Raw genomic sequence first — 18,446 nt, 5'->3', positions numbered from 1 at the left:
CTAATCTAAATTTAGAACACGCCTCTGGGCTCAGTCTCACCCGCATCTTGCTCCCAAGCCAATGCATGCTCCTCATTTTGGGGCTGGTTATGGGAGAGTAATACTTGATAGATGGAAGAGAGTCCATTCGTCGTCTGGGTTCCTATTGATGTAAATGTGGTAAGAGCAGAGTTTTGGTGATGGCAGTGGTAAATGTGCCTTATCTGTAAGTATTGGAAGAAAACCTTATATGGGGGAGAGTGCCTGACTGTGGGCTGTGGAAGTCAGGCATGTGTGAAGTGGTGCAATATCGAGTGGAAAAATAATTTTTTCACGGGTCCACTAATAAAATGGTCAGTGGTCAAGGCCTGGGGCTAAAGCGGGGTTGGTCCAAAGAGGGAACAATAAAGGGTGGAAGGAGCGTAGATGATACAGCTTCATACAAGTCCCAGGTAGTTAATGTAAAGCGCACAGTTGGCAATAGCGATATGGGTGTGGAGCAGTCGGGGTGTGGTCAGCAGTGGGGGATTTTACAAAGAGACATAAATCACCTGTGCATGTTTAAACAAATCAAAGGCCTAGATTTGGGTTGCACCGATTGCTGCAATAAGGCAGTGACAGGGTTCCCTCACTAGTGAATACTCTGGAAGGTATTGATAATTTAGAGAATTGGTTCTCTGAGAGTGGGCCTCCCCTTTAAATCTATTATTTAGCCCAGAAAATTAAAACCTATAACTGGAATTGCTACGTTGCACAATTTATCTGGTCTCCTATACAAATGGGTGCACATACTTCTAGCCACCTTGCGCATTAAACAGCCCTTCTAATCGCGCCATGCCAATGCGTTCTATTCGCATCTCTGTGCAAAGAAGACTCATCTGAAGGTAAAAAGACGCTCAGCGCTACCGCGTCACAAGACACATTATATGTAACACAACTTGTAGCGCACGGGCGATAGATGTATGTAGACACATCTGTAGTTTACTGAACATACCATACCTGCAATGCATGAGATTTATGGTTACAAAAGACAAACCAGAATCTGGACAGCAATATAATTATTTTTCAATATATGCTAGTTATTTTGGCTACAGTTTATTAATATGGATAGAAATAGCATACCATTCTCCTGGACTCGCCTGCAGTATAGCTGTAAGTGGTGGGGAAGGGCAGTGACCACAGTACTGGAGTTTTTGGGTATTTAGGAAAAAGTTAATAAATGGCTCTTACATTATGAAACCATTTCCAAAAGAGTGATTGTATGAAATGTTTCCATGTAATTACCATAAGCATGGTACAGACTATACGTGTGTCATTTTAATAATTTGTGTTTTGTAATTAGATTTAAGGCAAGAATTGGCAGTACGAGAAAGACAGACAGATGGAACAAGAAAATCCGCCCCTAGCTCCCCGACATTAGATTGTGAGAAGACAGACTCTGCCGTCCAGGCCTCGCTCTCTCTACCGGCCACTCCTGTGGGCAAATTCTCAGACAACAATTTTACCTCTATGAAAGGTAGGTCTTCCCCATGCACATTCACCTCATTTCTTTTTCTTTTATGTCTTGTTTGATCTTTAAGCGGTAGCCTTCAGGACCAAGATTCACATTTTAGTACATAGGGTTCAGACTACAGTCCCCATTGTCAAAATATGTCCCTTAATTGACAAGCCTTTGGTTGTAACTTCTGTCCTTCAGAACTTGCACAGTTCTGTTTGTTATGTAGCTAGCCTTTATGTCATTGATAATAGAAAAGTCCCAAGGGTGAGTTGTCCAAAATGAAACATAATGCGGTAAAACCAGTATAAGATTTGCATACAGTAATAGAATGAAGACTTCCTCCTGCTGATCCTTCTGCCTCTTTAGCCAAGAATGCTTCTAGCCTTATCTTGTTACTTGGCTACAATATTTACTCATTTTACAGTTGTCAGAAATAAACATACTCTAATAGACTGCAGCTATCAGGTTTCATGAAAATAAGTCTTCTAGACAAAGTTGTGCTATGTTATTGAAATCCGATTGCTCAACAATATACACGTTTTGCAGATGAAATGGCATTTTTGTCTTCTCTTAGGTATACCAAATGGCTTTGGTACCACCCCACTTACTCCGTCCGCCAGAATATCTGCACTTAACATTGTGGGGGACCTCTTGAGAAAAGTGGGTGTAAGTATTCTAGATCTTATTTTTCGAGAGTGATTATTTAAACTTTGCATCATACAATAAAGTAAGTTACGTTTGTTTTCAAAATTATTTTTTTTTTTAGTTTTCTGGTATTTTAATAATGCCAGGTCATTGCAAAGCAGTAATTTGCTTGCTTAGGTTTTTATGGTCCTTATTTAATGGAGCAGAGCCTATTGCTGGTAGTATCAAATCTTTATGGTGTCGCAAACACAGGAAATGCAGCTATTTTATGGACTGACCCAGTATTCATGACCTCCCAGGCTATCATCACTGAGACATTTATGGTTCCCCCATGATATAGCTGTTTCCACTGTGTATAAGGGGATGTAGTTAGGATCCCGGTGGTCGGGGCTCCAGCATACCGACTGCTAGCATCCTGTTATTGGGGTTAGGTGGAGGGTTAGACACTAAGGCACATTTCCCCAAACTCAGTCCTCAAGGCACGCTGACAGTCAAGGTTTTAGGGATATCTATGCTTGACCACAGGTGACTTAATTAGTGCCTGTCAATTTAATTTAACTACCTATGCTCAACCATGAATATCTCTAAAACCTGAACTGTTGATTGCCTTGAGGAACGTGTTTGGGAGCCTCTGCACTAGGGAGAGGGTCAGGCAGTCCGGAGGGGAGGGTTAAGTTTAGGCCTGGGGGGTGGGGGGAGTAAGGGTTAGGCTGCGTGAGGGGGAAGGCTTAGGCTGTTGGCAGGAAGGGACAGGGTTAGGATACTTACCAACAGATGTCTGTATCTTAACCCTGTCAAGATTCTGACCGCCGGGATCCTGAATGCCGGCATCCCGTACCCAACCCATGTATAGGCAACATTTAAAGGTGCTTGTTTGGTAAGACCAGTCAAGGGCTATGTTAAAGAACATTCCTAATATGTGCAACCTTTAATTATTCCTACCTCTCTTCCTGCACTTTTCTGCAGGCCTTAGAATCCAAGCTAGCAGCATGCAGGAACTTTGCAAAGGACCAGGCCTCCCGGAAATCCTACGTCCCTGCGAGCTTGAACAGCAGCAGTAGCAGCATATTAAACAATGGAACAAAGTATACCTATCCGGGGCACACAACATACTTCGATAAAGGGTACGTTTTTAAGCATGTGTATTGATTGTGATGGTCCGTTTATCCTCAAGTTTCTTCTTTCATTACTATTCTGTATGTAACATGATATAGCGGAGCACTACTTCCATGAAACCACTATAGCTCTGTCACTTCCTGTTTATGCAGTTTTGTCTGTAAATAAGTTGCTTTTTTAAATCAAAACACCCGTCAGAAAAGTCAAAGATGTAAAGCGATAGTGTACTCTGTACAACAAGCATACAGAATTGTTCTAACCAAATATTTATTTATTTCGGTTTGGTAAGAAGGTCATTAAGTCGAAGATTGTGCACATGACCGTTAGTTAAACAGAACCTCACTCAAAATTACCTTACTGGGTGTTACCAATAACAGGAATAGTTCTTGAACACTTCAAATAACACTTCTGCCTGAAATTGCTTGTTGAATACTCAGAAACACAATATTTCTGCCTTCCAAAGCAACATCAATAACCATTCAAACCTTACTGCCTAGCATTGGAGGGAATATGATTTGGGACAAATACTGGCACTGCCACTTTCGGGTGTTTCAACAACTCAGGACTTCACTGCTGTAATTGGAATGGTTAGGGCCTAAGAAAAGGTGGCTGGACATGAATATGTTCATGGCTATATGTTTAAGGAATCCATTTTCCACAAACTGCCATCAGTATGGTTGTGACAGTGTGCTTCTGAGTATTCAACCAAACAAGAAGTGCTTTTTTCATATATGCGTTTAATTAAATTTTTTGCCTGGAGAAGAGACATAACCTGATACAGAAATCATTGTTCTCTATGGAAAGTCACTAATACAGCGCGTACAGCTATCTCCCCAAAATCATTGCCCGAACTGCTGTGGGGGTGGGAATAGAACATGCTTTCCTTTGCACAGGCCCTATTCGGTTATCAAATAAAGAAATTAACATCGCTATGACACACAGTGCATAATCTGATTTCCAAAAAATATATACAAAGAGTTACAGATTCAAAGTAGAAAATGTTTATATTTATTTAAATAAAACATTCAATACTCATATTTTTATTACTGATATTCTATATATTTATATAACATATACAAATGAAAATAAACATTAAAAAATAAATAATTCAAATAGACAGGTGTCTGTCTCGATGTCTAAATGTAGTGTGTTTCAGCATAAGATCAGATATTGAAAATCAATTATCAGCTCTGTTTCTTTCAGTTGCAATAAATCATATTGAAACACTGTTTCTGTTGTAGTCATGAATCACCACAATTAGATGGAGTGATCTGGCTTATGGGACCCCCACCATCTCATAAATCCTCTTTCAATGGAAACACAGTTTTAACATATCTTATCCTATTAAGCACCTGTGACTTTAATCCTTTCTTTTTTCCTATTCGGTCATCAACTTTAAAAAGATAGCCATGTGCTCGCCATAGAGACAAATGGACTCTGTATCAGATTCAGGGGGGAATTTATTCGCCAGACAAATTATGCGTTTACGGGCAAATACACATACAGTAGGTCCGTGACCTTATTATGGGTCCTATGTGTTTTTACCGCTGTGATCGTGAAAACGGGGCTGCTGCTTATCAGGGATTTTTTTTTTTCACCTGCCTCAGCAGCTGAAAAAAATTCCTGAGGACCGCCAGCTTCATGCCTAATTGAATAGCCCCTGGGGGATCTATTAGCCGCAATAAATTACCGCGGCTGATTGAATTTTCCCCCTCGGTCTTCGTTCCAGTAAAAATGCAGAATGGAGAAGATACTGAATTAACTACGGTTGTGTACTCAAATCCTATAACTATAATACACAATTTTACTTGACCATGTTCCTGCTTTCCCCTGGGGGGCTCCAGTGTTCTAGTGATGCACAGCTAATGTGGTTTATTAAAAAATAGAGGGGTTGTCGCAGCCCCTTTCCCTATTGACAAAACTGCTGCCTGACTGAACTTCACTTAAAAGTAAAAGTATAGCCTTTCTTCTATGAAGAATAACGCATAGGTATGTCCTTACGTTGTATCCTTACTATCTGACATACATTTTCCCCTCTTTGTCTTGTAATGTACTTGGTTAACTGGTAGATTGTCAGTAGAAGTGTTTTGTTTAAGTATTTTACCTTTCAGACCTGTCTCCCAGTACAGGTAAGTGGCCATAAGGTGGAGGTGTGCAGCATTTTAACTTTATCCAGATGGCTGGAATAATTTGTCTTTCTTTTCCCCCAATTAGGCAGGAAAAGGTCATTTTTCCCACGTTGTTCATGGGTAATTTAACATAGTAATAAGGCTGCATGCTACTGTTTACCTCTGGGTGGCATATTAATAACCCCTCTTTAGTGTGTCCAGACTAACCGCATGGGATGGCTCTCTGTAGACATTATGTTCATAGCTCTTTTTACAGCTTATCCAACAGCGGTCAGGGACTCTGTTTGCACCATGGTTGTAGCGGTATAGAGGCAGCAGCCAGTCAGTATGATAGTATGGTATTTGGTGTGTTGTAGAGGTGCAGAAATTCCTGAAACATTACATATTTAGCATGTGAATGTAGTTAGCTTCTCTGTTATGCAAGCCATTTTGCATATCATTCTGAAGCACTTTCATGGATAGATACACACAGTATAGATGATGACTAGGACGGGTTGTAGTCAGGATACCGGCGGCCAGGAAATCCCGACACTAAAAGCCCGACATAGGACTAAAGATAGGTGTAGAAATTCTGACGCCTATCATTAGCCCCACGACGAAATCCCGACACCCGGCATACCGAACGAAGGTAAGCCGGGTGTTTTAGGTTCTAGTCACAGGGGGGTGGGTTAGATTTAGTAACCCCCGGGGGGACTGAGTGTTAGGCTAGGGGAAGGGAGGGTTAGGCACCCCTGGGAGGAGGTTAGGTTTAGGCACCTCCCTGGGAGGGTTGGTTTTAGGGTGCGGGAAGGGGGGTGGGTTAGGTTTAGGCACCAACGGGGGGAAGGTTAAGGTTAGGCACCACTAAAGGAGGGTTAGGGTAGGGAGAGGGGTGGGTTAGGGTACTTACCACCCCCGTAGGGATTTCAATCCGTTGGCCTTTCGATATTTGATCCAGCGGCTATTCAGCCATCGGCGTTACATACCTATTCTGGGAATAAATTGAAATGCGTTGATTGGCAGTGTGACAAGTCCAGCAAATGACTTGTTTTGTACATGGTTGCAGTGAATTTGCGCAATCAGTATCTCCTGTGAACATGACACGTTTGATGTGAATTCTACACGAGGTTTGCCAAAAGCCTTGAGGCCACACACAAGCGATAGAGGAGTAGCATGGAACCATGGCGCCCGGAGAAAGTGCATGTCAGCCCCCTGTACTGAACTGTGCCATTGCGGTATGGCCAGCCTGTGGGGGGAATACTGAAGTGAAGAGAAAAACGTCAGACTGTGTCAGTATCACGCTGGGCATTGTGGTCCCATTGGGGGAATAGAATTCTTTGGTGATGCATCTGGCATTAAGGGGTAGCTCCTTTTGGCATTACTTTACAGAGGATCTGACTTTGATCTCCTTTGAATCATTGTTCTTAGTCAATAGAGGAGATTGTAGTATACAGTGCATCCGGAAAGTATTCACAACACTTCACTTCTTCCACATTTTGTTATGTTACAGCCTTATTCCAAAATGGAATAAATTCTACACACAATACCCCATAATGACAACATGTAAAAAGTTTTTTTGAGATTTTTGCAAATTTAATTTAAAAAACAAAAAAACAAAACCTAAGAAATCACATGCACATAAGTATTCACAGCCTTTGCTCAATACTTTGTTTATGCTCCTTTGGCACCAATTACAGCCTCAAGTCTCTCATGCTCCTTTGGCACCAATTACAGCCTCAAGTCTTTATGAACAAGCTTGGCACACCTATCTTTGGGCAGTTTCACCCATTCCTCTTTGCAGCACCTCTCAAGCTCCATCAGGTTGGATGGGAAGCGTCTGTGCACAGCCATTTTCAGATTTCTCCAGAGATGTTCAATTGGATTCAAGTCTGGTCTCTGGCTGGGCCACTCAAGGACATTCACAGAGTTGTCTTGAAGCCACTCCTTTGATATCTTGGCTGTGTGCTTAGGGTCGTTGTCCTGCTGAAAGATGAACAGTCGCCCAAATCTGAGGTCAAGAACGGTCTGGAGCAGGTTTTCATCCAGGATATGTCTGTACATTGCTACATTCATCTTTCCTTCTATCCTGACTAGTCTCCCAGTTCCTGCCGCTGAAAAATATCCCCACAGCATGATGCTACCACCACCATGCTTCACTGTAGGGATGGTATTGGCCTGGTGATGAGCGTTGCCTGGTTTCCTCCAAACATAACGCCTGGCATTGACGCCAAAGAGTTCAATCTTCTGTTTCTCATGGTCTAAGTGTCCTTCAGGTGCATTTTGGTAAACTCCAGGTGGGCTGCCATGTGCTTTTTACTAAGGAGTGGCTTCCGTCTGGCCACTCTACCATACAGGCCTGATTGGTGGATTGCTGCAGAGATTGTTTCCTTCTGGAAGGTTCTCCTTTCTCCACAGAGGAATGCTGTAGCTCTGACAGTGACCATCAGGTTCTTGGTCATCTCCCTGACTAGGGCCCTTCTCCCACGATCACTCAGTTTAGACGCCCGGCCAACTCTAGGAAGAGTCCTGGTGGTTCCAAACTTCTTCCATTTACGGATGATGGAGGCCACTGTGCTCATTGGGACCTTCAAAGCAGCAGATATTTTTCTGTACCCTTCCCCAGATTTGTGCCTCGAGACAATCCTGACTCGAAGGTCTACAGACAATTGCTTGGACTCCATGCTTGGTTTGTGCTCTGACATGCACTGTCAAGTGTGGGACCTTATATAGACAGATGTATGCCTTTCAAAATCATGTCCAAACAACTGAATTTACCACAGGTGGACTCCAATTAAGCTGTAGGAACATCTCAAGGATGATCAGTGGTAACAGTATGCACCTGAGTTCAATTTTGAGCTTCATGGCAAAGGCTGTGAATACTTATGTACATGTGATTTCTTAGTTTTTTATTTTAATTACATTTGCAAAAATATCAAACTTTTTACACGTGGTCATTATGGTTTATTGTGTGTAGAATTTTGAGGCCAAAAATTAATTTATTCCATTTTGCAATAAGGCTGTAACGTAACAATGTGGAAAAAGTGAAGCGCTGTGAATACCTTCCGGATGCACTGTATATTCTGATCATTTAACTTAAATTGACAGAATACATGTGCTAGAGTGAGATTCCACAGGGTGCACAGCTTATTACTGCAATTACTGCCCCAAGCAGCATTTTCCTGGAGTGGGAACACCTATGGGAAGCTCCCTTCTCAGTTATGCTCCTACTTCGCAAATATACATTGCACCTATATTAATGTGATTACTACTAATCATGTTCTGTCTACCACCATTATTATTATTTCAGGTCTTCTAATATTTTTTAATAGATCTTTCAAATTACACTTTGTGGTCATGCATGGGGGGGGAGGGAAATAAAGAGGTGAGAAGTGAATGTAATCAATCTGACAGGAAAGGGGAGGTGACAGAAGATGATCATAGAGGAGGGAGGGCCGGAGGGGAGGCAATCTGGGCAGTTTGAGGGAGCATGAAATGTAGAAATGGATCTCAGATCCGTAACTTATTTAGGATATAGAGCAAACAAACCAAGATAAAACTAACAGGCGGCCGTCGTACTGTGCAGCGCCCCATGAATTCCGGAACCCTGGATGGTGCCCTCTGTCCATTTTGGTGCCCGGAGCTCATGATCCAATGGAACCACCCTCACTATACACCTGACAAGCAAGTACGTATTAAGCAGGGGTCACAGGACATGCAATATTTTTTTTTTTTAAATACTTTTTACAGTAGTCCATGCTCTATCAAGTTTTCCTTGCAAACTAAAAATGTCCCTATTTCCTAGGGAATTTAATCCATTGCATGTACTGTATGTAAAAAATATCTTCATTAAGTTCCAGTATTCAGAGTAAACAGGTTATCTATGCAAAATAACTTGAACCTTTACTAAACATTTTTAGAAATATAAACTTACAATATATTTAACTTACAAACAAGTCCCACTTTCCTCTTTTAAGATAAGAAATCAATGTTCTGCCATTTTCCTGTTGAGTACCATCCATCCTGTGTGTGTGTTAGTAAGGGTGACCGGTGTCTGTCTCCGAGCCTCTGTTAATGAGGGAGACAAAGCAGTGGCAACATTTGGTAGGGAATGAAATCTCTTGCTCTGAGATACTTTGGTCGAGGAGTTGTTGATCATCACTTTGAGTATTCCTCGATGTATGTGTGCAGGCACATCCATGTGCTGCTATGTGGTAAACCGTATTATGGACAACAAGAAAGAGAACCTACATGACGGAGTTTATGTATCAGAAATATTGCAGACTGACATTTTATCAATTCATTGGCTTGTTTATCTGGTAATGCATTCTGACCCCCCTGCACCGATTGGGATGAAACCAACGTGAGGTGGTCCAGTTGAATCCTGGGCAGATTTTAGGGGGTTAGGGTCCCGGCCAGACCTCCAGTTGGTGTATGCTGGGCAGAACTTAGTCCCGGGGAGCCTGTTCTAAGCCTTCCACTGGATGGATTTTGAGGAAAACTTCACATAGGGGTTGCAATTGCTTCGGGATGCCTACTGGAGTGGTTGGGGTCTTGGTCACACGTCACGGCAGAGTGCGACGGGCAGAAATTTCCTCATGGGTGTGTTGGAAGCGCTGCTAATTTTTACAATTTTGACAGTTACATCCAAATGGTATTAATATCTCCTTTAGAGATGTGGCACGGTCATCAAAGTATTAAGCATGGGGAAGAAGCTGTACAATGGTAACTGGTGCTCTCTGCCCACATTTGGGTCATTGTATAAATATTGTCCCCTATATTCCCTTCTCTCATGTATGTATGTAGTTGATTACAGAGCAGCAGTTACACTGTCAGTGGAGCAGCCCTTTACTTGTACTGTACCATATCCATTAAACACCAGAGCCATAAATGGAACCTACAGTACATTTTAGGAAAGGGTATGTCTTTGTCTTCATTTTCATTGTCATTAACAGCTGATGAGAGCACATTAATTTCAAATGTACTGGTTCTTAGACAGTAGCTGGAAGTAGTAATAGAGGAAGTGTAGAGTGTAAGCTCCGCAGGGTGTTGGCGTCCTTCCCAAGTGTGTAATTTGCTGCTGAGCATTATATTACCCTTCTGCATGCAAATTGTGAACATTTAGGCTCAGTCTGGCAGCTCTTGTGTTCTGCAGCAGTTATTTTAATAGGATTATCAAGTTTAAACAAGGCCTGAGAATTCAGACAGTGGAGTGCTTGCAATGTGACCGTGCTGTAACATAAGGGTTTATAAATTCAGCAGAAGTGTTGGTAACGTTGAGCATGATTTATACATGTGACAGCTGGCTGTCTGCTTAGAGCCTGGCCCCACCTTTGCTTCTATCGCTTGTTTTATCCCCTTAAGTGTTGCATAATTGTATTAACCATTTAAGTGACGATAGCCGGGTCTGCAGAAGAGTCCGGGAGATCCGTTCTGCACATGTGTAGAACAAATTTCCTCTTAAAAAAACACAGTGGGACGAGGCGGTCACACCTTATCAGCTGAAGCACAGCTGGCTGCGTTCGCATCCCATAGGAGCACGTCAGTTTAGTGGTTAGATACGTTGGTGTCGTTGGTGAGGAAATGGCTAACATAAGGGGAGGTTTAAAGACTATATAAAATGTTTCCAAGTAAATTCTAAAACAAATGAAACACTTGAAAATAGCTTTCTGGTATTTTAGAGGTAAGAAATCAACATACGGTAATGCCTAGGGGGTATGTATAAAAATTTTGGTTGAGCCCAGTTACATTAATATTTTGGCTACGATTATGCCTAGTGAAAGCTTTATAATTGATGTTTGGCAAGAGATACAGTGGCTGAAGGGTATTAGTGAATACTGGTTGAGTCAATGTGTAACCCAGAGGTTCCCACACTGCGCCGTGGCACCCTGGGATGCCTCGGGACACATGCAGGAGTGCCTCAGGTTGGTGGTACAGCACCAAATCAAATTATTTATGGTCAGTGTAATGTAAATATGTGGACAAACAGAAGCATAAACCTGTCCAACACCACATAACTGAACCTCAGGAGGACAGGTAAGCACAATTTACTTCACTTTACGGTTTTCCTACATTTGTTCCTGAATTCTCAATAACAAACTTTTGGATTAGGGGTGCCAAGAAAATAATGCTGGTAGTCTAGGGTGCCGTGATTCAAAAAAGTTTGTGAACCACTGGTGTAACCTATAACTATATTTTGTGGCTAAAAGTGCTATGTACAATTCTTACGTTCTCATAACTTATCTTTATCTGTAAATATCTCTGTTTCCTCTAAACGTAACATAACACATTCATCCAGTCACCTCCTCAATTGTTTCCAAGGTTTATTGCAACCTGTTTACTTCCAACAAGTTCCTGGAACTTGTATATATTTTCAAAAAGTAATTTCAAAAATTAACTTTTTACAGAAAATAAATTATGATCCTAAATGTATACTGGTCACCCAGGCATAGTGTAGTTATTAAATAGTCATTAATTTACTTGAAATTAGTGACTGTATGCCAAAATGTGTGCTGCATCCGTGCCATCACTGGCCTAGTGCATTGATGGGACAGCTGTCTCATGTTTAGTGACTTAACCAACAAAATAGCTGCCTACGTTCTAGGTCTATGTTCTACATTTTGTTAAGAAGTAGTAGGCTGATGATAGTCTGGCGTACTAATTTCCTGTACTCTTTGTGGTGCCTAATAATGCACACTGTTCTGTAACTTCATTCTAACAGAGCACCCCCTCCCGTTCTGTGTTCAGATTAGGCTGGTACTGTCTCAAGGATGTACTGATATACGTACAGTCCCCTCCTCCCATCCCTTGTAATCACTGCTCAGTTTACATAACTGGCTAAGTGTGACTGTCCATTTATACTGTGAATCCTTGTCCTGCTATTACTGACTTACAGAAATGTAGTTATGTACGATGTACAGACAGCTCTGTTATGGTGAAACTACAGAATTCCAGAAAGAAATATGGTTTACCTTGACCTATTTTATTTTGGTGTTTATTATGCAAATCTGTTTTCACTTATTGGTGTTTTATATACTGCTGTTGCTAATATTGTGGATAAGCAACTGTTATGATCAACTTGCCCGGTTTCAAATTTTAGAATGTGCCTACACCTATAATTTTTCTCTTTTTTTTATGCCAAGCGTATATTGAATGTGGAGCGTACCGATCTGCTTGGTACCCGAGGCCTCCAGCTGCCCATGCTGCTGTCTTATCTGCTAGTTTCTCTCTCTTCAAACTGGCAAAACTTTTGTAAATTCCCCTCCCATGTTACCGGCATCATTTGCATGTAGTATGTAATATATCAATAAGGGGCATTCACAACACATACCAAGTACTTGCACTGCTTGGTGTAAATATAGGCGCACTCTAAGACGACTGTCACCCTCTTTACAAATTTGTAATTGTTATTTATGCTCAAATTCAAACTGCTGCTCTCTGTGTAGTTCTGATCGATCTTGTAAAGTGTTTGGTGGTAGAAACTTGCAACAATGCATAATATATATTGGAGTTACAAACATTGATGTTACAGTATGTGCTTGTTTTATTGATCCAGATTTTCTGTAAGAATGTTTATTTTGTGTCTACTAGACTCTCTGGCTGCATTAAGAAAATATTATAACAGAAACTAGACTGGGCTCAAACATAGGCATTTACAAACTGGAATTACTAAGCAGACACCACAGCATGTGCCCTCCCAGAAATACCCCCACAGACAGTCATTTCATCAAAAATGATGGAGCCATTAATGGACATGTTGATTAATGCGGCCATAAGTCAGTAGTGTGAGATCTTCTAACCTCTGTGATAGAGCTCTGACGCTGTCCCAAGTGGCAGGATCCTATATCGTGTGCTGGAGCGCCAATTCATTCATCTGTTTCCAATGCTGACAGAATCCTTTGTAAATTTTCAATATTATTGTAAATCTGTTAATATAAAAAATGTAAATGGTGATTTTATTTTATTTTTTTCATTCTTATAGATGTAGTTTTGCTTATTAAATTGGCATGTTTGTGGGGGCGGTAATGGTATGGAGTTGCTTATCCCCAACTTTAATCAATTTATCAGTTTTGAAAATTTTTATTTTTAATGCAGAATATTGAATTGTTATAAATGTAGTAATGTTGTGTTTTGTGTCTGCAGGGCAGTGAACGGCTATGACCCCCCAGGTATTTTAGGATCACGACCTCCGTCCCCGCCTGGCATGCTCCCTCTCAGTGTATGAGCATCGGAGGCAGAGGACAGACTCTGTTCTTTATTCTTCAGGGTTTCTCTGCGAAAAGTTACAAAAGAACAAAACACGCTTCACTTTAACCTGTTCACTGCCTGGGGGAAGGATGCCACAGCAGACCCCCGATACAGGGAAGGGGTTAAATTATATTTAGATCAGCTGGAAATGAGGCTGCGCAATATACTCTCTGCTGCCGCCACCATTTTGGACGCTTCGTAACACCGCTTCTAAGACGTTCCTCCTCTTGTGTCCTGGTTTGCTGTAGTACTGTGAACTGGCTGTGGCATCACCTTGATACATGACTGCGGCAGACACCCCTAACGCCTTGTTTTTTTGACGCAGCAGGTGAAGAAAGTGGACATTTAATAAGGTCACTCACCTGCCAAGGATGCACCAGGCTGGGATACCCAGTCCGAATATTCTCCTTTTTCCTCTAATCTATTTTACAGGGTTGCAGCTGAGCTGGCATCAATCAGAATGTTTTTATTTTCTTGGTTCCCTGTTCCCTCCTCACCACCTTTTTAAACTAAGCAGTGTTGACAATGTAACTTCTGCTGTGTCAGCAAGGCTGTGGTACATTGTGAAACGGAAAAGCTACATGTTTGTGTTAAAATCCCCAAACTCTCACTTGTTGTTCTGTACCTCAATTCCTGTGGACGCCCCCTTTTGTGAAAACTGAAAGTGAATCCCTTCCTACATGTAAGAACCACAATACACAACAATAGTCCTAATATGTACATCGGTATTTCACATGATTTTTTTGCCTGTTCACTTAAAAAAAAAAAAAAAAAAGCATACCATTATTTTACCCAGTGCCATCGAACTGGGCACTGGCATTTGTTCAAGGGGTGCCTGTTACCTAGACAGTGGCGGCAGCCATTTTGTGTGCTGGTCCAGTATTTCTCAGCATGCAGCCACTCTCTCCACTGGGATCCAGTGACATCACTTGGGCACTTTAAGGGCAAATATTGGTGAGACACTGGTTCATAGAGAATTGATTGGCTGCATTCTCAATATTAGTTTATCCCTCAAAATGAATACTTCTGTTGTGCCGGTCACCCTCCAATCCTTGCTGTGTAATGTAAAGCTCAGACTAGGACCTTTTGTAAGATTGGGAATTGGTGATTTTACTAGAGAAAATTCAGGAACATGATTCAAAGAGCAGTGATCTGCTAATCCACTGCAACCAACCAGATATCTGTTTAACAGTCTAGTGTTAGCAAAGCTCTAGAAGCTGATTGGTTGCCTTTGGTTACAGCACATCACTGCACGTTTTCTGTTGGTTTCTATAGTATTCTGCAAGGGTTAGGGATGCTTGCATTTTTACTGGCAGCAGAGTGGAGCAGGCAGTTTCAGCTGTCTGATATAATAGGCAATGAGCACTTTTAGGGGGCATGCCCAACCCCACTTATGAAATGGGCTTCGGTTTAAAATATGGATACTTTTCTCAATTAAAAGCCACTGCTGAGAAAGCGTTTTTCTCTCACTGTGTAGTAACATGAAATGGTCATGCATATAATTTAGAAGCACACTTAATTCGAACACCCCCAGTCTCCCCTCCACCCAAATTCTGGTAAGATTATATTCCCTCCTCCTCCTTCCCAATGTTCTTATTGTTGAAGTTGTGATATGACTGTTTACATTTTTTTTTCCTGTTTGTTTTTATTGTATATAAATTTGTAAACATAATATTTTTTTGCCTAAGATATTTGTACATAACTTGGGCTATGTAGCTATATATTTATTGAAGATTCTATAAGGCATGTTTAAAGAAGGGGTAGGTGTTTCACAGCTGTTACATAGTGCAAATGAAATCAAAAACGGTCTATCATGGTTTGCAGCTGTCTGTCTGAAACGGTGGCAATTTTAGAAAGGAATAAAAACCAATGTAAAAAAAAAATCTTATCTGAGTAGTTATTGTAAGTTTCCGTGATCCCATCATTCTTCTGTAAAACTGTTAGTCCATATAAAATCTCCATGATGGCAAAGCAGCACCTGCATATGGAAATATGGTAAGCGCACTAATGCTCTCGTAGAAATCCCATGTTTAATGTTGCTGACACATTCACATCTCCTTTCCAATCTTAGCTGATTCTAAACTGTTGTCAATCACTACAGTGCTGGATGCTGCTACTACTTTCAGCTGGCAAAGGATGTGCTTTATTTCTGATGACTAGGTGGGTCCTATGGTGTGTGGGGTAAAGTTAATAATTCTTTTACTTACCATCAATATTTTCTGCAGCTTAGTTACAGAATATGTTCACTTCACAATTCATAATGCAGGTGTAGAATGGAGCTAAACCATACAAATGCGTTGTTGGTGGGGTGCATTTTGCCATTTTGTATGCAAGAACCATTTTGTTCACTATGAAGTGCACCTCACATCACAGGTTGCTGAGTCTTGTAAATGATTTATCAGCAGTATTGTAATAATAATATGGTCATCTTTCACACCTAATACTGGATATATACGATCAGATGAAAAGCCTGTCAGACCGGCTAATACATTTTATGTGACTGCCTGTAACCCTGCATATAATATGGCCACATAATGTAAAATATTTCACATGGGATGGCCAAACAATATCTGGTTTCCTCACCTGAGGAGGAGACCAAATGTCTGGCCGGTCGCAGCACTTTCAACTCCAAAAATATTGTATCGCGTCGGGCATGCTAGACATGTCCAACTGATTCATATTTTGAGAGTGGTTGTGCAAATACATAGTAGAATTATCTGAGCAATCAGGCAGATCATCCAGATAATTGTATAATGTATGCCCAGCATAAGTAATACCGGCTACAAAAAGTCCCCCTGAGACCGTAATCTATTAAACCAAGCTTATATGCCACTTTATCATGGCTGCCATCTGCCAATTTGCAGTAGAATGGAACTCCCAGTTCCACAGTTTCAGTGTGAGTGTTAGAAGAATATGGGTTCTACCATCTATCTAACAAATGGAATATATGTCACCACTATTTTAAACCAGTGTTTCTTAAATCCAGTCCTTGTGACACACTAAGTGCATGTTTTCCAGGTCTCCTCAGAATCACAAGTGAAATGATTAGTACCACATGTGGATCATTTCAACTGTAAGACAGTAATGAATATAGCTGTGCTCCAACAAGTAGATATGGAAAACATGCACTGTGAGGACTGGATTTGAGAAACACTGTTTTAAACAATTCTGCAAAATTGCTTTCACATACCTGGGAACCTTGGGTAATTCACTTGCCATTCACTTTATAACGATCTGAGATGCAGATGACCACTCTGGGGCTCTTAATGTCATCAGGCCCTGCCACTGTCGTGGAAAAATGCTCTGAATCGTGAGATGGGGGCTAAAATTATGCAAATTGGGTCATTGGCCTCTCCAAACAGAACCACAATTCCTGGTATTCTCTCCCCATTCTGCTCACTTCACTAGGAAATGGTCAGGATGAGGGAGATTCACCTCTAATGAAAGTCCGGAGTACTACCTGATATATCAGGAGCTTCTGGAAGAGTAGGGAAGTATGTCATTATTCAGAGCTGTAATATTAAACATTTGATATTTAATTTGATCTACCTAATATGAATACTTTTTTTATTCTTGTCACACTGGTTATTTCTTGTAATTACAACCACATCTGAATGCAATAGTCCCAGCACTTAGCTATTTTTTCCTTTTCTTTGTTAATAAAATTACTTTTGAGATGTACAAATGGAACTTTAATACCGAACCACTAATCTTCATTCTAAAGCGAGCAATCTGAAAATGAAATAAACAATTACATTTGTATTTTCCTGTCCAGTCCAGCTTTTAATAATACAATTTCCAGATGAGAAGGGAACAGTGTTCATCCACTACACACGTGATATTGTAAGTACTGTATCTCACTGAAAACACCTACACTAGAATTTAGGCTTCGTATCTTGTCTGCTGATTAGACAGGGTACAGTTTATTATTGTTTATATGTGCTATTGAGTCCAGTAGTCTGTTTGTTTGACTAACGTGGTTTAGCTCTGTGAGGGTCACAGATCAGTCAGAACATTATTCTGTAATGTCACAATGGTTCAGTGTGTGGTACGTCCCTCAGCTATTCAGGCCTGGCAGATGTCACACTGTGAGAATTCCGTGTCCTGCGGGATCTCAGAAAACTCTGAAGAGGAGTTCCATTCAGTCAGTGAGGGGCCTATTGTTTACACACAGACCTGTTATCATGAGCCCCCATGTTTGGAAAACTCATCTGATTCCTCATTCTATGGATGTTAAAATTTGTATCTAACCAGTAACCATTAGGACTGTACCTCGCCTGTGGTGCACCGTATTATTCTGTGCTCTCCCCAAGGGGAATGGAGCTCCGGTTGACACAGGAAACTTCTTCCTGTTTGGCCCAAATGTCTGGATCGTAGTAATTAGGCCACACTCATAAGTAATATAACCATATAGGAAACTGATCCTATCGCTCTGATTGAGCAGCAGAGTAATGTGTTACCAGCATTACTTTTATTCTATATTAATTTATGTATTTAAAGCTTGATTCCGAGATTTACCCTAATGCAATCACACCTGAGATCTCTCATGGATCACAATTGCTAAAATATGCTAATGCCTTCCAAAGCACGGCCGAGCATAGGGACACCCACTGCTGCCTTCTCATATACGTCTGATCACCTACAACAGCGTAAACATCGGTAACCTTAATGCACATCGGGCAGCCACTTAGTCTGACCTTTCTCAAACACTCTGTCTCTCCTGACACGCTATAACGAAGGAGATCACAATGGCTTATTTATACATGCCCATGGAACGGTGTTTAAATGGTCAGACTGCCAAGTGAATCCTCTTGGTGAGCGTAATTGCAATGCAATCGATGCACGTGCGCAGTGTG

The 18,446-nt window shown here is 41.2% G+C and overlaps 1 protein-coding gene across 3 annotated transcripts in view; it reads left to right on the top strand.

The window, feature by feature from the left end:
* The window catches only part of NDEL1 (nudE neurodevelopment protein 1 like 1), a 49,308-nt gene extending 33,842 nt beyond the window's left edge, over positions 1-15,466 (top strand). The window contains exons 6-10 of one of the 3 annotated variants that reach the window (XM_088468862.1): positions 1,322-1,495; positions 2,052-2,143; positions 3,089-3,246; positions 5,453-5,487; positions 13,486-15,466. In XM_088468862.1, coding sequence (XP_088324988.1) covers positions 1,322-1,495; positions 2,052-2,143; positions 3,089-3,246; positions 5,453-5,487; positions 13,486-13,493 — 467 coding nt within the window. In that variant the 3' untranslated portion in view covers positions 13,494-15,466. Of the gene's footprint in view, positions 1-1,321; positions 1,496-2,051; positions 2,144-3,088; positions 3,247-5,452; positions 5,488-10,149 lie in introns of all 3 variants that reach the window. The other 2 variants (XM_088468870.1, XM_088468854.1) reach the window with 2 other exon arrangements.
* Positions 15,467-18,446: the final 2,980 nt, after the last annotated feature.

This window comes from Taudactylus pleione, unplaced genomic scaffold (genome assembly GCF_031769625.1).
Source record: "Taudactylus pleione unplaced genomic scaffold, aTauple2 ptg000012l, whole genome shotgun sequence".
Taxonomy (NCBI): domain Eukaryota; kingdom Metazoa; phylum Chordata; class Amphibia; order Anura; family Myobatrachidae; genus Taudactylus; species Taudactylus pleione.
This window is presented reverse-complemented; position numbering and strand designations above follow the sequence as displayed.